General features: G+C 47.0%; 1 protein-coding gene across 1 annotated transcript in view; it reads left to right on the top strand.

Moving 5' to 3' along the window:
- Nucleotides 1–13,509, top strand: part of DAAM2 (dishevelled associated activator of morphogenesis 2) — a 104,507-nt gene extending 90,998 nt beyond the window's left edge. Inside the window, 9 exon segments of the mRNA XM_039856141.1 lie at nucleotides 291–375; nucleotides 1,944–2,050; nucleotides 2,173–2,261; nucleotides 6,036–6,204; nucleotides 6,329–6,436; nucleotides 7,398–7,458; nucleotides 8,632–8,763; nucleotides 9,875–10,045; nucleotides 10,412–13,509. Of these exon segments, the coding sequence (XP_039712075.1) occupies nucleotides 291–375; nucleotides 1,944–2,050; nucleotides 2,173–2,261; nucleotides 6,036–6,204; nucleotides 6,329–6,436; nucleotides 7,398–7,458; nucleotides 8,632–8,763; nucleotides 9,875–10,045; nucleotides 10,412–10,633 (1,144 nt within the window). The 3' untranslated portion in view covers nucleotides 10,634–13,509.
- The last annotated feature ends 560 nt before the right edge of the window (nucleotides 13,510–14,069 follow it).

Raw genomic sequence — 14,069 nt, 5'->3', positions numbered from 1 at the left:
CCCAAATGTCCCTGTCAGCTCTGACGGAGACTCAAGCAAGGGACCAAAGACTCAAGTCTCTACTTAGAGACTAAAATACCTCATTATCAAATTATGGAGTGAACCACATTAATTTAGCTTGAGGAGGCTTTGCAGAAGAGCTGAGGAGGGAGGACTATCAAATGTACTCTCAAGTTCATATAAGGGAGAGAGACAAGGCTGGGAATCCATCTTCTGAAGGAGAAAGCTTGGAGTCTGTCCTGAGCAGAAGGCCCAGGCCAGGCTGCTTAGGGGGTGGGCTTTTGCCTTAGGTTGAAACTCTCTAACGAGGAGATCCGGCAGGCCATCTTGAAGATGGATGAGCAGGAAGACCTTGCTAAGGACATGCTGGAACAGGTGAGACCCCTCAGGGGGAAGGGAGCTGAAACTAGGGGGCAGCTATTCCCTTCCTGACAGCCCCCAGAGAGGCTGAGACTCTTAGGTCTAGGAAAAATCAGGCTGGAGGCTGGAGGAGTGAGGGAAAGGTTTACAGAAGCCACCCTGGACCAGCTTCTCTGAGGGGAAGCCAGAAAAGGCTGCATCTTTTCCAGGGGATTGAGGCCTTTAAAGGAGATATGAAGTATGTATGATTGCCATGGGTTTCAAGGCAAAGTCAGAGTGACCTATCATCATATCTTCTCAAAACACTTCCACCTCAATTTGTTGTGTCCTTTAAGTAAAACCTAGAAAACACCAAACAAAACCACCATCAATTGGACTTCATTAAAATTATGAACTCTGTTCATCAAAAGGTACTATTATTAGAGTGAAAAGACAAGCCAAACCTTAGAAGATACTTGCTTTACATATGTCCAGCAAAGATCTCAAATTCATAATAAAGAACTCTACAAATCAGTGAGAAAAGTGAGAACTAATTGCACTTGAAAATGAGCAAAAAGCTTGAACGAGTATTTCCTGAAAGAGGTAACTTCCAAATGGCTCAATATTATTACTCATCAGAGAAATGCCATAAAACATGCTCAATACTACTAGTCATCAGAGAAATATAGTAGATGCGAGCATGTGAAGTAGCACCATGCACTCATCCGAATAGCTAAAATTAAAAAGACTGACAATACCAAGTGTTGGCAAGGATGTGAAACAATTAGAATTCTCATTCAGAATAATCATTTTGGAAAACGATTTGGCAGTGCACACTAAGGTCACACATACACCTAGCCTGTTGCTCAACAGTCCCACTCTCGGGTATACACTTAGACCCCCAAACTATGAACAACCTAACTATCAATAGGAAAGCAAATAAGCAGACAGGTATATTCCTACAGTAGAGTACTACTCAGCAATGAATAAAACACAAACTAGCAATATTTACAACACAGATGAATCTCAGACATTAGATTGAGAGAAAGAAACCAGACACCAGAGAACACACAGCACGAGTCCATTTATATGAAGTTTAAGTATAGGCAAATCGGCTCTAAGGTGATAGAATTCAGTTGAGAGACTATGTGGGGAGAAGCGGGTGGGTTGGCTTATTGAAGTGGTGCAAAGGAACTTTCTGGTGGGATGGAAATCTGTATTTTATCTGGATGGTGGTTCTGTGGGTGGATAGTTTTGTGAACTCAGTAAACTGAACATTTAAAATGGATGTATTTTATTTTATGTAAATTATAGCTCAATAAAGATTTAAAATCATCACTGAGCTATATACTTAAGAATAATATACTTTACTGTAGGTAAGTTATTTCTTAATTTTAAAAAGTAAAAAAATAAAAAATGTCTAGAGCTGAGTGCCTGTGTCCTCTTCAGGCAGATGAAACGTAAACCATCCACATAAGGATGCCTCTGTCTTTTAAGGGGGCACCTCCCCATCTTGAGCCTGGTCCGTGTATGGACTTCCATGTGCTGCACCTAGTATCGGCTTCCCACCAGTTTCTTGTCTGACCTTCACCTGCTCTTTGCAGCTCCTCAAGTTCATTCCGGAGAAGAGTGACATTGACCTCCTCGAGGAACACAAGCATGAGATTGAGCGGATGGCCCGCGCTGACCGCTTCCTCTATGAAATGAGCAGGTCAGGGCAGCAGGGTTGGCAGGAGGAGCTGGGGGTGGGAAGGCTGAGGAGGGAGCTGGGGCTGGCTCCGGGGGTGGGGCTGGAGGGGAGCTGCCTTATGACGGAGCTCACCTTGTCCACAGGATCGACCACTACCAGCAGCGACTGCAGGCTCTCTTCTTCAAGAAGAAGTTCCAGGAGCGGCTAGCTGAGGCCAAGCCCAAAGTTGAAGGTACAGCTGAGGGTATGGAGGAGGCCTGAGGTGGGAGTCTATGAACAGGGCCAGAGGAAAACTCTTTCCTTATTCTCGATCCCCACCCAAAACACAAAGTCAAGGACAAAATTTAAAACTATGATTATTCTAGGTAATATACACCTGTTTATATTAGCACATGTGCTAAATATGTGACAAATTCCCCATGCCTTAGCATGTAACTCTTCAAGGTGAGGGATCTGGTGACATCTGCTCCAGCATGGGGCAGAAATGCTGAACAGGTGATGATGACAGCAAGCCCCTAGAACAGGGCCTGGCGTAGACTGAGCTCATCAGTCTTTACTCTGTTTGAGAGGTATTAAGCTCATGGAAGACCTGTAGGCACATTGTTTTAAGTGTGAGTTATTCAGGAAGTAGGAAATTGGCAAGGTGATCCCCAGAGGCATCTGATTTTCTCGGTAGGGGAACTCTTTCCAAAATAGGCTTTCTCCAGATGACCACTTTGTAATTAAATGATAACCATGTGCCAAGCACTACGTGAAACATTTCACATGGATGGTCTCATTCGGTTCCCACAACAACCCTGTAGGTACCTCTATCCCCTTATCTCTAAAATGGAGATATGTTGCCTGAGGCCATGTTACTGGTGGATGGGGGAGCCAGGACTGGAACACAGATGCCATTCTTCAAAATCCATTCCTTTACTCTAATCCTGTAGTACTTCCCAGAGCATGGGAGAGGATGGAGGATCAGAGAGGTGGGGGGAAAGGCGGGTGGTCAGGACAGTGGGTATCCATCAGATTCAAAAGGGGTAAAGCAGGAGAGACTGTGAGGCTCATTTGTGGTGAGGAGAGGGTCAGCACAGTGGAACAAGGGTGCCTGTGTCCAGGATACTGAGAGGGACAGGCTCGGGGCAGAGCAGAGCATGGGCCCCCTCTACTGGACACCAAGCTGGCTAGTACTCCTTGAGATGTCCTGTCCAGAGAATGGCCCCTTCTGGAGCTCAATGAGTTGTTTCAGGGGGGTTTCTGGACTTAGGTGGGGTGTAACAGAGCTAGAAATAGACATTTTCTGTAACCTGGATCTTGATACGCACATATACACAACAAGAGAACTGCAGCCTGGCTGTGATTATAGAGGGATAAAGATCTGTGATCTGAGGGACAGGGAAAGAGATCAGCAGTGACTCTTCAGGTCTAAGGTCTGGTGGTACTACATGCCCCGGTGATGGGGGAATCCTTCCCTTCACACGGGCTCTCTCTGTCTTGCTGCAGACTGCCTTTGGAGGATGAGGCACAGAAAAGGGGTCTGGCCCAAGACATATGTGCTCAATTACTACCGTGTCTTGGGTCAATGGAGCAAATGCAAGCAATTGCCACTTGGAGCCGTGGGACTAGAGTAGCTCAGCCACCAGTTAGGTTTAATCTCAAATGACTTCCTGTTTCTAGGAGGCCACTCCTAAGCTTTCCCTAAGAGTTAGTCACTGGATGCTCAGGAATGAGTCTCCATTTAATATCAAGCCAAGCAGAGCAAGATGTGTTTCCGATGGCAAAACCTTCTGGCCAGGTAGTCATTGCCGTGCTGTAGCATGACTGCTGTTCTGGAATGCTCTGGAGGTCTTTTCCTTCTAAAGCTGGGAAGATGTGGCTGAAGTTGTACCTTTCAGATCAGGTCAGTGGGCTTGGCTGGGGGTAGAGACAAAAGGGTTGTGCAGGAGTTGGGGTTCCTAGTCCTTCCAGTCTTCCTAGGGAGTATTCTTGGGAGAATGGAGACTTGGCCTATCCCAGCTGGTTGATGAGCTATTGACACCCACACCCCCGCCACTCCCAGCCCCCAACAGGATCTCTGAGTTAGTTTGCCAAAGTCAATTCACCAGATTTGACAAATTTACCAATTCTTCTATGAATATATTCATGAACACATTCTTCTTGAATGTATTCTTATGAATATGTTCATTGCTGAATATACCAAATTTACCGATTCTTATTATGAATACATTCACTGAATATAGAATATGATTTCAAATGTAAACATATTCTTATGAATATATTCATGAATACATTATTCTTATGAATATATCTAAAAAGTCTACATCGCATATGGGAGTTTTCCCATTTACACTGATTTCCTTTCAACTCTTGTCATCTGTTTTGCCAACATTTTAGTATTTTCAGGAGGATTCCTTTGCAAATTTTTCAAACAGCATATCAACCTTAGAAAAACTATCCTGACCAATATAAATTGCGGGGAACTTTTATAAGTAGTTTTATTTTAAAGTAAAATTTTAATTGAAATATGCATGTATAAAAAGTACACAAATCGTAAGAGTCCTGCTTGACAAATTATCATGAAATGAACTCACCTATGTAATCAACACCCAGGTCAAGAAATGGAATGTTTCCAGCTCCCCAGAGCCCTTCTTCATGTCCCTCTCTCAAACATTATCTCCTCCCACCATTACTCTCTCCCTCCCTTCTGAAGTTTTTGTCTGTCTTGAACTTTACATAAATGGGATAGAGGATGAATTTTATGCTGGTTTCTTTTGCTCAGCATTATGGTTATAAGTTATCCCTGTTGTTATTTGTAGTAGTAGGTTATTCATTCTCAGTGCTGCATTTTATTCTATGGTATGAATATGCCATAATTTATTTAACTGGTCTATTTGTAATTTAAAGGGAAAAAACTAGAAACCACTCCAATACCAATCAAGCGTAACTCCACTGTTAGGTCATAGAATATGCACATGTTCAGCTTTTGAAGCTACTGACAAACCTTAGATACTACTTACTTTTATAGCTTTTTGTTGTTTTCTTTTCTATTGCTTATTTTTAACTGCTCTTGAAGATTTCTGCAAACTTTTAGTCAGATGGTTCTCATTTTATCTTCATAGCAGCATTTTAAGGAATGTTCAATTTGGCATAATCCAAAGATCATAAAATAGTTTGGTCTTATCACCACATTTAATAATCAAAAAGCATATTCCATAACTAGTAGCCAAAATTTCAGTGCAGGATTTGTAGCCCAACTCTGGACATCTGCCACGAACACATAATAGCTGAGGAAGGGCCAAAGCATCCACTTAAGAATTAAATACTGAACTTTTGGTTACTGTTTGCTTAGTTTGTATTTCTAGCAGATGTGTCATTTAAGACATTAGGGGGAAATGGCTAAAATGCCTAAAGGTTGGAAAAAATTTTTTAAATAATGTTCAACAGGATGTCAAGTAACCTAATCAAAGACACCATCAACTATAAAGCACACCATTATATTACAGAACAAAAATAATATGGGAATATTACAATTGGTGACATGTTATAATTTAATTTGACAGGGATTTTTTTCTTTCCAAAAACTCAGTAAGGTTCAGCATTACGAAAGAGGTAGAAACAGTGCCATAATATGTAAAATACTGAAATTTAAACTTTAATCACTGAGTTTAGAAAAGTAAAAGTATTATGTTTTAATGTATACTCTTAGAAAGAATATACTAATAATCTTTAAATGTATGCAAGAAAAGATATTCTCAAATATATTCTTAGGAAGAGTCGGCATGTTCTGAGAATGGGCTATTTGGCGAATTGCCTTTTGACAAGTTTGTCTGCTTCTCCTGGTGGTGGGCGGGTGTGGAGTGGATCTGTTTGCAGAGGTGTGGGCATAGTTTCTGCCCCTCTGAGAGTTGAAGACCCTTGCAACTCCTTTTGTGGACTTTGTGGTGGTATCATCTGGGGTACAAGGGGACCAGCTGCCCTGGCCCAGTTTATGTAGGGATCTGACCTGTCCCTCCTCTCCCAGCCATCCTGCTGGCCTCCCGGGAGCTAATCCGCAGCAAGCGTCTAAGGCAGATGCTAGAGGTCGTCCTGGCCATCGGTAACTTCATGAACAAAGGACAGCGTGGGGGCGCCTACGGGTTCCGGGTGGCCAGTCTCAACAAGATTGCCGACACCAAGTCCAGCATTGACAGGTGGGACGCTGCCTGCTTCCTTAGCCTCCATCGCAACCCGCCCTGGCTTTGCCCCTCCTCCCCTTCCCCCTCTCTCCATTCCTGACCCTCATTCCCTTACTCATGACTCAACTTTCATCCACAGAAACATCTCTCTGCTCCATTACCTGATCATGATTCTAGAGAAGCATTACCCCGACATTCTGACAATGCCCTCGGAGCTGCAGCATCTTCCAGAAGCCGCCAAAGTCAAGTGAGGGGTCCCTCTGAGAGGTTTCCTTCTCACTGTGTTCACACATGCTCTTGTCTAAATGCCCTCCTTTGGGGCTACTCTGGGCCGACTAGGAATGGGCAGTGTCTCAGAGTCTGCTTTTGAGAGAACCAAACGAAGTCAGGCTATTTGTTCTCCAATCCTTATTTCAGAGAAGCTCCCAGGAAACACAGTAGGGAGTGGGAAAGTGAGCCAGGGGTGCGAAGAACGCCAGTAATGGAAGTGTAATTCAGCGAGCCACCACTGGGGGCGACTAGAGCTTAACTCCTCCAGGGAAGTGTGAGAGACAGTTTAGGACACTGCTCCACTTATCCCTTCCAAGGGCTGAGGGAGCATCATATACCATCTCCCGTCAGTTACTGGCTGAAGGGTTCTTGCGGGGAGGCATAACTCTCTGGCCATGGGTACAGATGGCAGAGGTGGCTCTGGCCTCCAGAAAAAAAGTGCCTATACAGTTAGAAGTCAGGACTGTGCACAATGGATGGTCCAAGGAGATTTGGGTGGAACACCAATGGTATCTGCTGCTGACAAGAAGTCAGACCTGAACATATATAGCCTGATAGAAGCATCTCCAATAGAAGCAGAAATGTACTGATAAATGGCTAATATGCATCAAATGTACCTGCATGCAAGTACCATGTCAAGAACTTATAAATATTACCTAGTGGTAATAAAAAAAAAAATCCAAGCTAGAGGCCATGTGTTAGAAACATTCTAATATGCAGCCTGACACTTCTGTTTTGGAAAGATCTCCAGAACATAAGTGTCACTGCTGTTATTTTATAGAAGCACAGAGCATGGAAGGGAGGTGACTTGCCACATGTTAGTGGCCAAAGCAGGGCTGAAGCACAGGTCTGCTGACCCCCCAAGCCACTGGGCTTTTGCATCACCCTCACCCTGAACCATGCTTAGCTCCTCTCCCTCCCTCTGTATCTCCCCACAGCCTGGCAGAGCTGGAGAAAGAAGTGGGCAACCTCAGGAGGGGCCTCAGAGCGGTCGAGGTGGTGAGTACATCATCTCTGCCTGTCTGGATTTGAGGGGCTGCTGTCAGAGGCAAAAGCTGCCCATGCTGCCTGCCACTGGGTCAGATGGTGGGCCCTGAGACAGCAGACTCTGTCTGATGTATTTCTGGCCCAAAGCTCTTGGCTGGGGAGGAGAACAATTGGTACAGCGAGTATAGCCTCTAGCACAGAGTCAGCCCTCAGCAAAGGATAATAAGATTATCTGGGGCTTAAATTTCAACTCTCAAAGAGGGAACATTGAGAATAGCCAGGTCACTGTCAAACATGTGTACTGGGCAGTGGAGTGGAGTGGACTGGACCGTAAATCAGCTGCTTGCTCAAGTTTGATTCAAGTATATCGGAAAGAGGACCCACATCTTTAGCTGGTTGCACACAGTGTGACATTAGGGACCACTATCCACGGAAGTTCCTGCCTTGAGTCTCTTTACCTCCTTCCTGGGCCAGTAGAAGAGCCAGGGGCTGCACTCTTTGCTGGAGACCCAGGTCTCTGGTCACCACAATTCCTGGTCTGATGGCTTCTCAGATACTTTCTCTGGCCCTAGGCTAGGCTAGCCCAGTGCAGGAATGTCCTCAATCCTCTGTCCTCCACACCTAGGAATAGAAATCCTTCCCATCTTCACTGTGTGTGTGTGTGTGTATTTGGGGAGGGAGGGTTGGTAAGTAAGGAGAGAATGAACTTAGGGAACAAAGTTAAGTATAAGAAAGAACCTTTTATTGCCACTGTGATTGGGCGAGGGCAGAAAGTGATTGCCAATTTATAGCCCTTTAAAGTACTACCCAAAGCATGGTCCCTGGACCAGCAGCATCCGCATTAACTAGGAGATTTAGAAATGCATCTCATGTTTGAATGTGCACATAAATCACCTGAAGCTTTTGTTAAAATGCAGATTATGATTCCATAGGCTTTGGGAAGCAAGGCTCTAGAAAGAGAAAGATGGCGGTGGCGGATGAGGGAAGGATAGAGGCAGGGTGGACTGGTTGATGACTCTCACAATCTTTGCCACCCTTAAAATTTTGACACTGGGGATGTTCCATCTTCCAAAGGAAGGCTCAACATCCCACGATTGGCAAGAAGGGTGAGCGATGTGGCGACTCCAGAATTCCTGACTTCAATCCTAGTATCAGTCTAACCAACACTTCACTCTCCTTCCTCAGGAGCTGGAGTATCAGAAACACCAGATGCGGGAACCAAATGACAAGTTTGTCCCAGTCATGAGTGACTTCATCACGGTTTCCAGTTTTAGCTTCTCTGAGCTGGAGGACCAGCTTAGTGAGGCCAGGGACAAGGTAAGGGTGCCCCAAGCCTCCAGTCTCACCCTCAGCCTAACCCCGCCCCCATTCCTCTCTGACTCAGCCTTATGTAGACATAACTCTTTCCTCCATTCCTACCAGATGGCCCAGAAGAGACAAACCCAGAATCACAGAGCTTTGAGGAATAAACATTTCCTCACTCCTACAAGAAAAGCAATAGCAACTCTATTGGAAAGATCATGTCCATTCATCAGGTGTCAGGCACCACTATAAGTGTTTTACATTTGTCTCATTACCTACTTATGGGTTTGCTCAAAGTTTATTAGCCATTTGCACTTAGATACACAGAGGTTAAGTACCTTGCCCAAGGTTGCCCAGATGTGATAGACAGAGCTGGGTTACAATCCTGACTCTGGAGATCACCTTTGGTCTCAGTTGCTAACTTCTCATACCAATAGTGCACATGGATGCCACCTGTGGGAGTCTTATTAAAATGTGGGTCCTTATTCAGGAGGTCTGGGATGGAGCCTGAGAGTCAGCATATCTATCAAGCTCCTGGGAGACGCCCATGCTGCTGGTCCATGGAGCACCTGAGTAGTGAGGTCTTTTGGAGAGGACTTTGAGTAGATTGAATTAAGATAGTAGCTCTCAATAAAAAGACAGTGCCTGGCACATATAATTAAACTAGCATTGTCTATCTCCTTGTTTAACCCCCACAACAATATGAAGTGGGTTCTATTATCATCCCCATTACTGATAAGGAAACTGAGACACAGAGAGGTTAAATAACTAGCCCAATAACTGTATGATCTCTGAAGTCCTTGTTAGTTATGAGTAGGCAGTTCCTTCCCAAGGTCTGTAACCCCTGATCTCATACCTACACCATAACAGACCCAGAGGTGGCTCTGGGAAGCCTCGTCAGCCAGCTTGGATCCCCCATGTCCCCAGGATGTCAGCTTCGACCCTTTCATTCAGCTTTATGCCCACCCCAGTGATGATGGGGGTCTCCCCTTCTCTAGCCCTGACCCCATGCAAAAGGTCCCCAGCCTTGGATGGGTCTCTGCTCTGGCTGGAACTCAGCTAACCACATGGCCTGGGCCCATGGTGCTCAGGGGTGACTCTCCACCACCCTCTTTTCCCTTAACAGTTCTCCAAGGCCCTGATGTACTTTGGAGAGCAGGACAGCAAGATGCAGCCAGATGAATTCTTCGGCATCTTTGACACCTTCCTGCAGGCCTTCTCAGAGGCCCGGCAGGACCTGGAGACCATGAGGAGGAAGAAGGAAGAGGAGGAGCGGCGAGCACGCATGGAAACCATGGTGAGAGGGCCAGGCAGGGCTTGAGGAGAGAGGCTGGTCCGAATGGGGTGCTACTAGGGAAGACAGTGGTGGGGCTGTGTGCAAGGAGGGCAGGGCCTAAGGAACACTGTAGGAGCTGATGTCAACCACCCAAGGAGAGAGAGTGGTCTTCCCAGCACGAGGAGAGAGAGCGCATGTCTGGTGGGCAGGTACGGGGCATCCTGGGAAGGAGGAGAGTAGGGCTAGCTGGTGAACACCAGCATCAAGTCACACAGCCTAGAGGTTAGCCGCTGGTTGGGAGGGCATTCCTTTGTAAATTAACTATGGGTGGCTGCTCTGGCCTCAGCCATTTCTTGGGGTGCCAGCCTCTCACTGTCCCTCCTCCAGCTGAAGGAGCAGAGAGAACGGGAGCGGTGGCAGCGGCAGCGGAAGGTCCACGCAGGCGGCACGCTGGAGGAGGGAGGCGAGTTTGACGACCTGGTGTCGGCTCTGCGCTCGGGGGAGGTTTTCGACAAGGACTTATGCAAGCTCAAGCGCAGCCGCAAGCGGTCAGGGAGCCAGGCCCTGGAAGTCACCCGGGAGCGGGCAATCAACAGGCTAAATTATTGACCTGTGGACTGGCCACAGCAGGCCAGGAGACAGGGATGGACTGAGGGGGGCTGAGTGGAGGAGGTGGTGATACTTAAACAATTTGGTGCTCGGTTTAGAGCCCTGGGCTGGGTCCTGGGGTGAGGGCTGTGTGGCAGGACCAGGTGTCTCCCCACGCTTGCCCCAGGGGGCTCCTGTCATCTCCTCTTCCCATTATTCTTCCTGCTTCCCGGCCCCCAGGGATCATTCTCTAAGGCTGAGTTGGACATCCCTGGCAGACCCGGCTGAAGGGGCCCTACTCCTCACTCCCAGCATGGATACCCACATGTTGGCACAGAACTGCTTCAGATCCAGACTGAACAGGTCCATGGACCTTGTCCAGACTTCATATGCAGTGAGGAATAACTGTGGGGTGGGCCCCTGAGAGCCAGGGTGAGAGAATCCAGGCTCCCGTCCCTCAAGAGGCAGCTTAATGGAACATTGATCTGGGGCATACTTTCCTCTTGAATAGAAAAGGAAGAGGCATTATCTATTCTAGCTAGATATGTTCCAGAAAAAAAAAAAAATGCTGGGAGGATGACACAGGGACCAAGTCATCGGGGCAGAGCAGTAGTGCCTGTTTCCTACATCGGAAGTCCTTTAACCCCTCTCTTGCATGTCTTAAGTCTCCCTTCTTTCCCTATTGTCACCTCCATCCTATCCACTAATCCAGAATCCCAGAAAATTCACCTTTGGGTTCCCACAACTATGGCTATCAGGTACTTGATGAATCTGGTAAGGGAAGGGTTTTCACAAAGACCCCACTCATCACACCTCACGTCTTGGGCATAGGTACTTGAAAATAACTCTCCCCCTGCCTTCCCCAGACAACCGGACCATGCTCTTGAGGTGAGAATGACCTCCCATGTTGGCTCGGAGTTCCTGACAGCCCCTCACTAGAGGGGGTAGCACTTGAATGCCTAGTCCCACTCCAGAGCTTTCTGGTCTACCAATCAGAGCCCCCCACCCCACAACTCTTTCGCTAACATCTGCCTCAGGGCAGAAGCCACAGTGACCTCTCACTCTGTCCAGCATTCAGACCACCTCGAACCATGTGTATCTGGCTGAGGCTAGCCCTGGGGCATTAGTTCCTGAGAGTCCTAAGGGCCAAGGCTGCCCTCTGAATTTACATACCATCTTTGAGGGTGTCTCATCCTCTGAAGCACACAGACTGAGCCCAGAGCAGGCAGGGGAAGCTAGGGAGATGGAAGATGAGGATGAAGGAGGAAGGCCGATTTCCCTGGGTGTTCACTGCCTGAAGGAGCCAAGGGGGAAAGGCTGAAAGTGGGGGTCGCTACCCCATCTTTGGTATCTGACTTGGTTCTTCAACCTGACCTCCAAGGGGCCCATTCAGGTCCTCCTGTTCACCCCCACTTTACATTCTGTCCATCTTGAGCGGGTATGTTAAGGGATGTGTCTAAACAAAATTTTGACTTCTAAAAGAAGGGAGGTGAAGTCAGCTCCATCAGGGGTCTTATTTTCAATATATTTTCTCACCCTAGAATTGACCTTTATCCTGCGTCTGCCTGCCTGACTACCCTCAAACCCCGCCACCCCCATCAACTAGCTCTTTGCCCCTCTATCTTCCCCTCCCTTTGTTTCTCAACTTTCCAACCTAGTCCAGTTCAAGGTTATGGCCAATGGACAGACGGATGGGCTGGGCCTACTCTTCAGCTGCCTATCCATCTTTTCCCTACATCAGATTCCTGTGAGTGGGGCCATAGTAGCTGCAGGGGTGGGGCAGAAGAAACACAAGGTTGGTGAACCCAGCATGTGTGTTGGTTTGAGGTGGAGGGATCTGAGCAAATGCAAGCCTGGCCAGGACAGGTGTGAAGTGGCCATCTTGGAGCCCAGGTGAGGGCAAGATAAAGGCTTCCAGGAAAATCAGCTGCAGAGAGCTCTGTTATACCCATCTGTACACCCAAAAGCCCCCACCCCAAGAAGTTGGCGTTCTGATTATGGAAGGTTGTAGATGGGGTCTCTGAATGTCTTCTTCCAAACTGGCAAGGCTGGGGTCAACTTAATCCATAGGGGCTGGGAACAGGGGAGGGCTCTACTTCTACCCAACAGGCACATCCAAGTCCTGGCATTCCCACCCGCTATGGAAGACTGAATACTCACCAGGAAAGACAAGGAATATGGAAGCTGTTCAAGACACATTGGATCCGCAGAAAAGCATAGTTTGGTTTAAGTGTTTACAGAGGACACGTACATTGTTCCAGGGCTCAGGCTTCTCACCCCAAAAGATTTTTCCTTCTCTATTTATTATTTTCAAGATCTGGCCAGTGGCTCTGGCACCAATGATAGACATCATTTTAGCCAGATCACCAACAGTGCCTTGGACCATGGATCATCATAGCTGAATCAGCAAGAAGGGGCTAGTACCCCATGGTGGCTGAGTTGGTCCTTGATGTGCTAAATGTTTACGCGTATTATATTTGTTCCTTGGTCTTTTTTCAGTGCCCTTCCCACCCTTCCTTCCACCTTCAGGTAAATTTCTCCAGCTATCTAATTTTGTGTCCAATGTAAAATTCAGTTAACCTAATGCAACCTGTCCCCTTCTCAGAAGCAGCACCCACACCTTCTCCTCCCATGTGGAAAGTAGATGTGTTTAGGGTGGTGGGAGGAAAAAATTCTCCAGGTGGATGGGAAAGGTCTGGTCCAGGTTCTCCCCACCCTCATCCCATTTCCCATGACCACTTCTACCAAGGACGCCTTCATGCCAGGGCTCTCTCACCAGCTGTCTCAGACAAGAAATGAGGCTAATGTATGAAATCGGCAGTGTCTTTTTTACCTGCACCTTTTTTATAATATATTGTAATACTAAAAAATATTAAATCCATACCATCCCCCTCCAGCCTACCTTGAACCTGGTGCCTTCTTCTTATGAGGGACTTGAGGTGTCCTGGGGAGCAGGCTCAACTGGTGGTGCGTTGGAATCAGCTCATACTGGCTCTGAAAGCACAACTGTAACATTTTTCAGGAATTCTGCAAGCCAGCTCATGTGGTATATAGTAGCTTGAAATTGGCCTTGGAATTTGGCTTTTTCTTTGCCCAAGAACCTGCTGTTAAATATTCACCAGCACACTTGGGTGTAGGGCAGTGAGCAGGCAGGCCGAGGGTGTCACCGAGGATAGATCCAAAGCCTATCCACATAGAAAACCCAGCACACGAGCCCAAAGCTTAGGGATATGAAACCCAGGAACCTCTAATTGCACCTCTGATTTCTAATAGCCAGTGATGAGCTTCAGATAGACTCACCTGACCGTTTTCTGTAGATAGTGCATTTCTACACCCCCCACTCCACTCCTGCCTTCTCCTACAGGGAAGACGGGGGGTATATGAAAGATATGCACCTTCAGCCTTTCCAGCATCTCTCCTGCTCCTCTTCCCCAGAGGAGTGGGCTCTGGGATGGGG

Source organism: Pteropus medius, unplaced genomic scaffold (assembly GCF_902729225.1).
Source record: "Pteropus medius unplaced genomic scaffold, Ma_sr-lr_union100, whole genome shotgun sequence".
NCBI classification, from domain to species: domain Eukaryota; kingdom Metazoa; phylum Chordata; class Mammalia; order Chiroptera; family Pteropodidae; genus Pteropus; species Pteropus medius.
The sequence above is the reverse complement of the archived record's forward strand: the minus strand, read 5'-3'. Positions and strand labels throughout refer to the sequence as shown.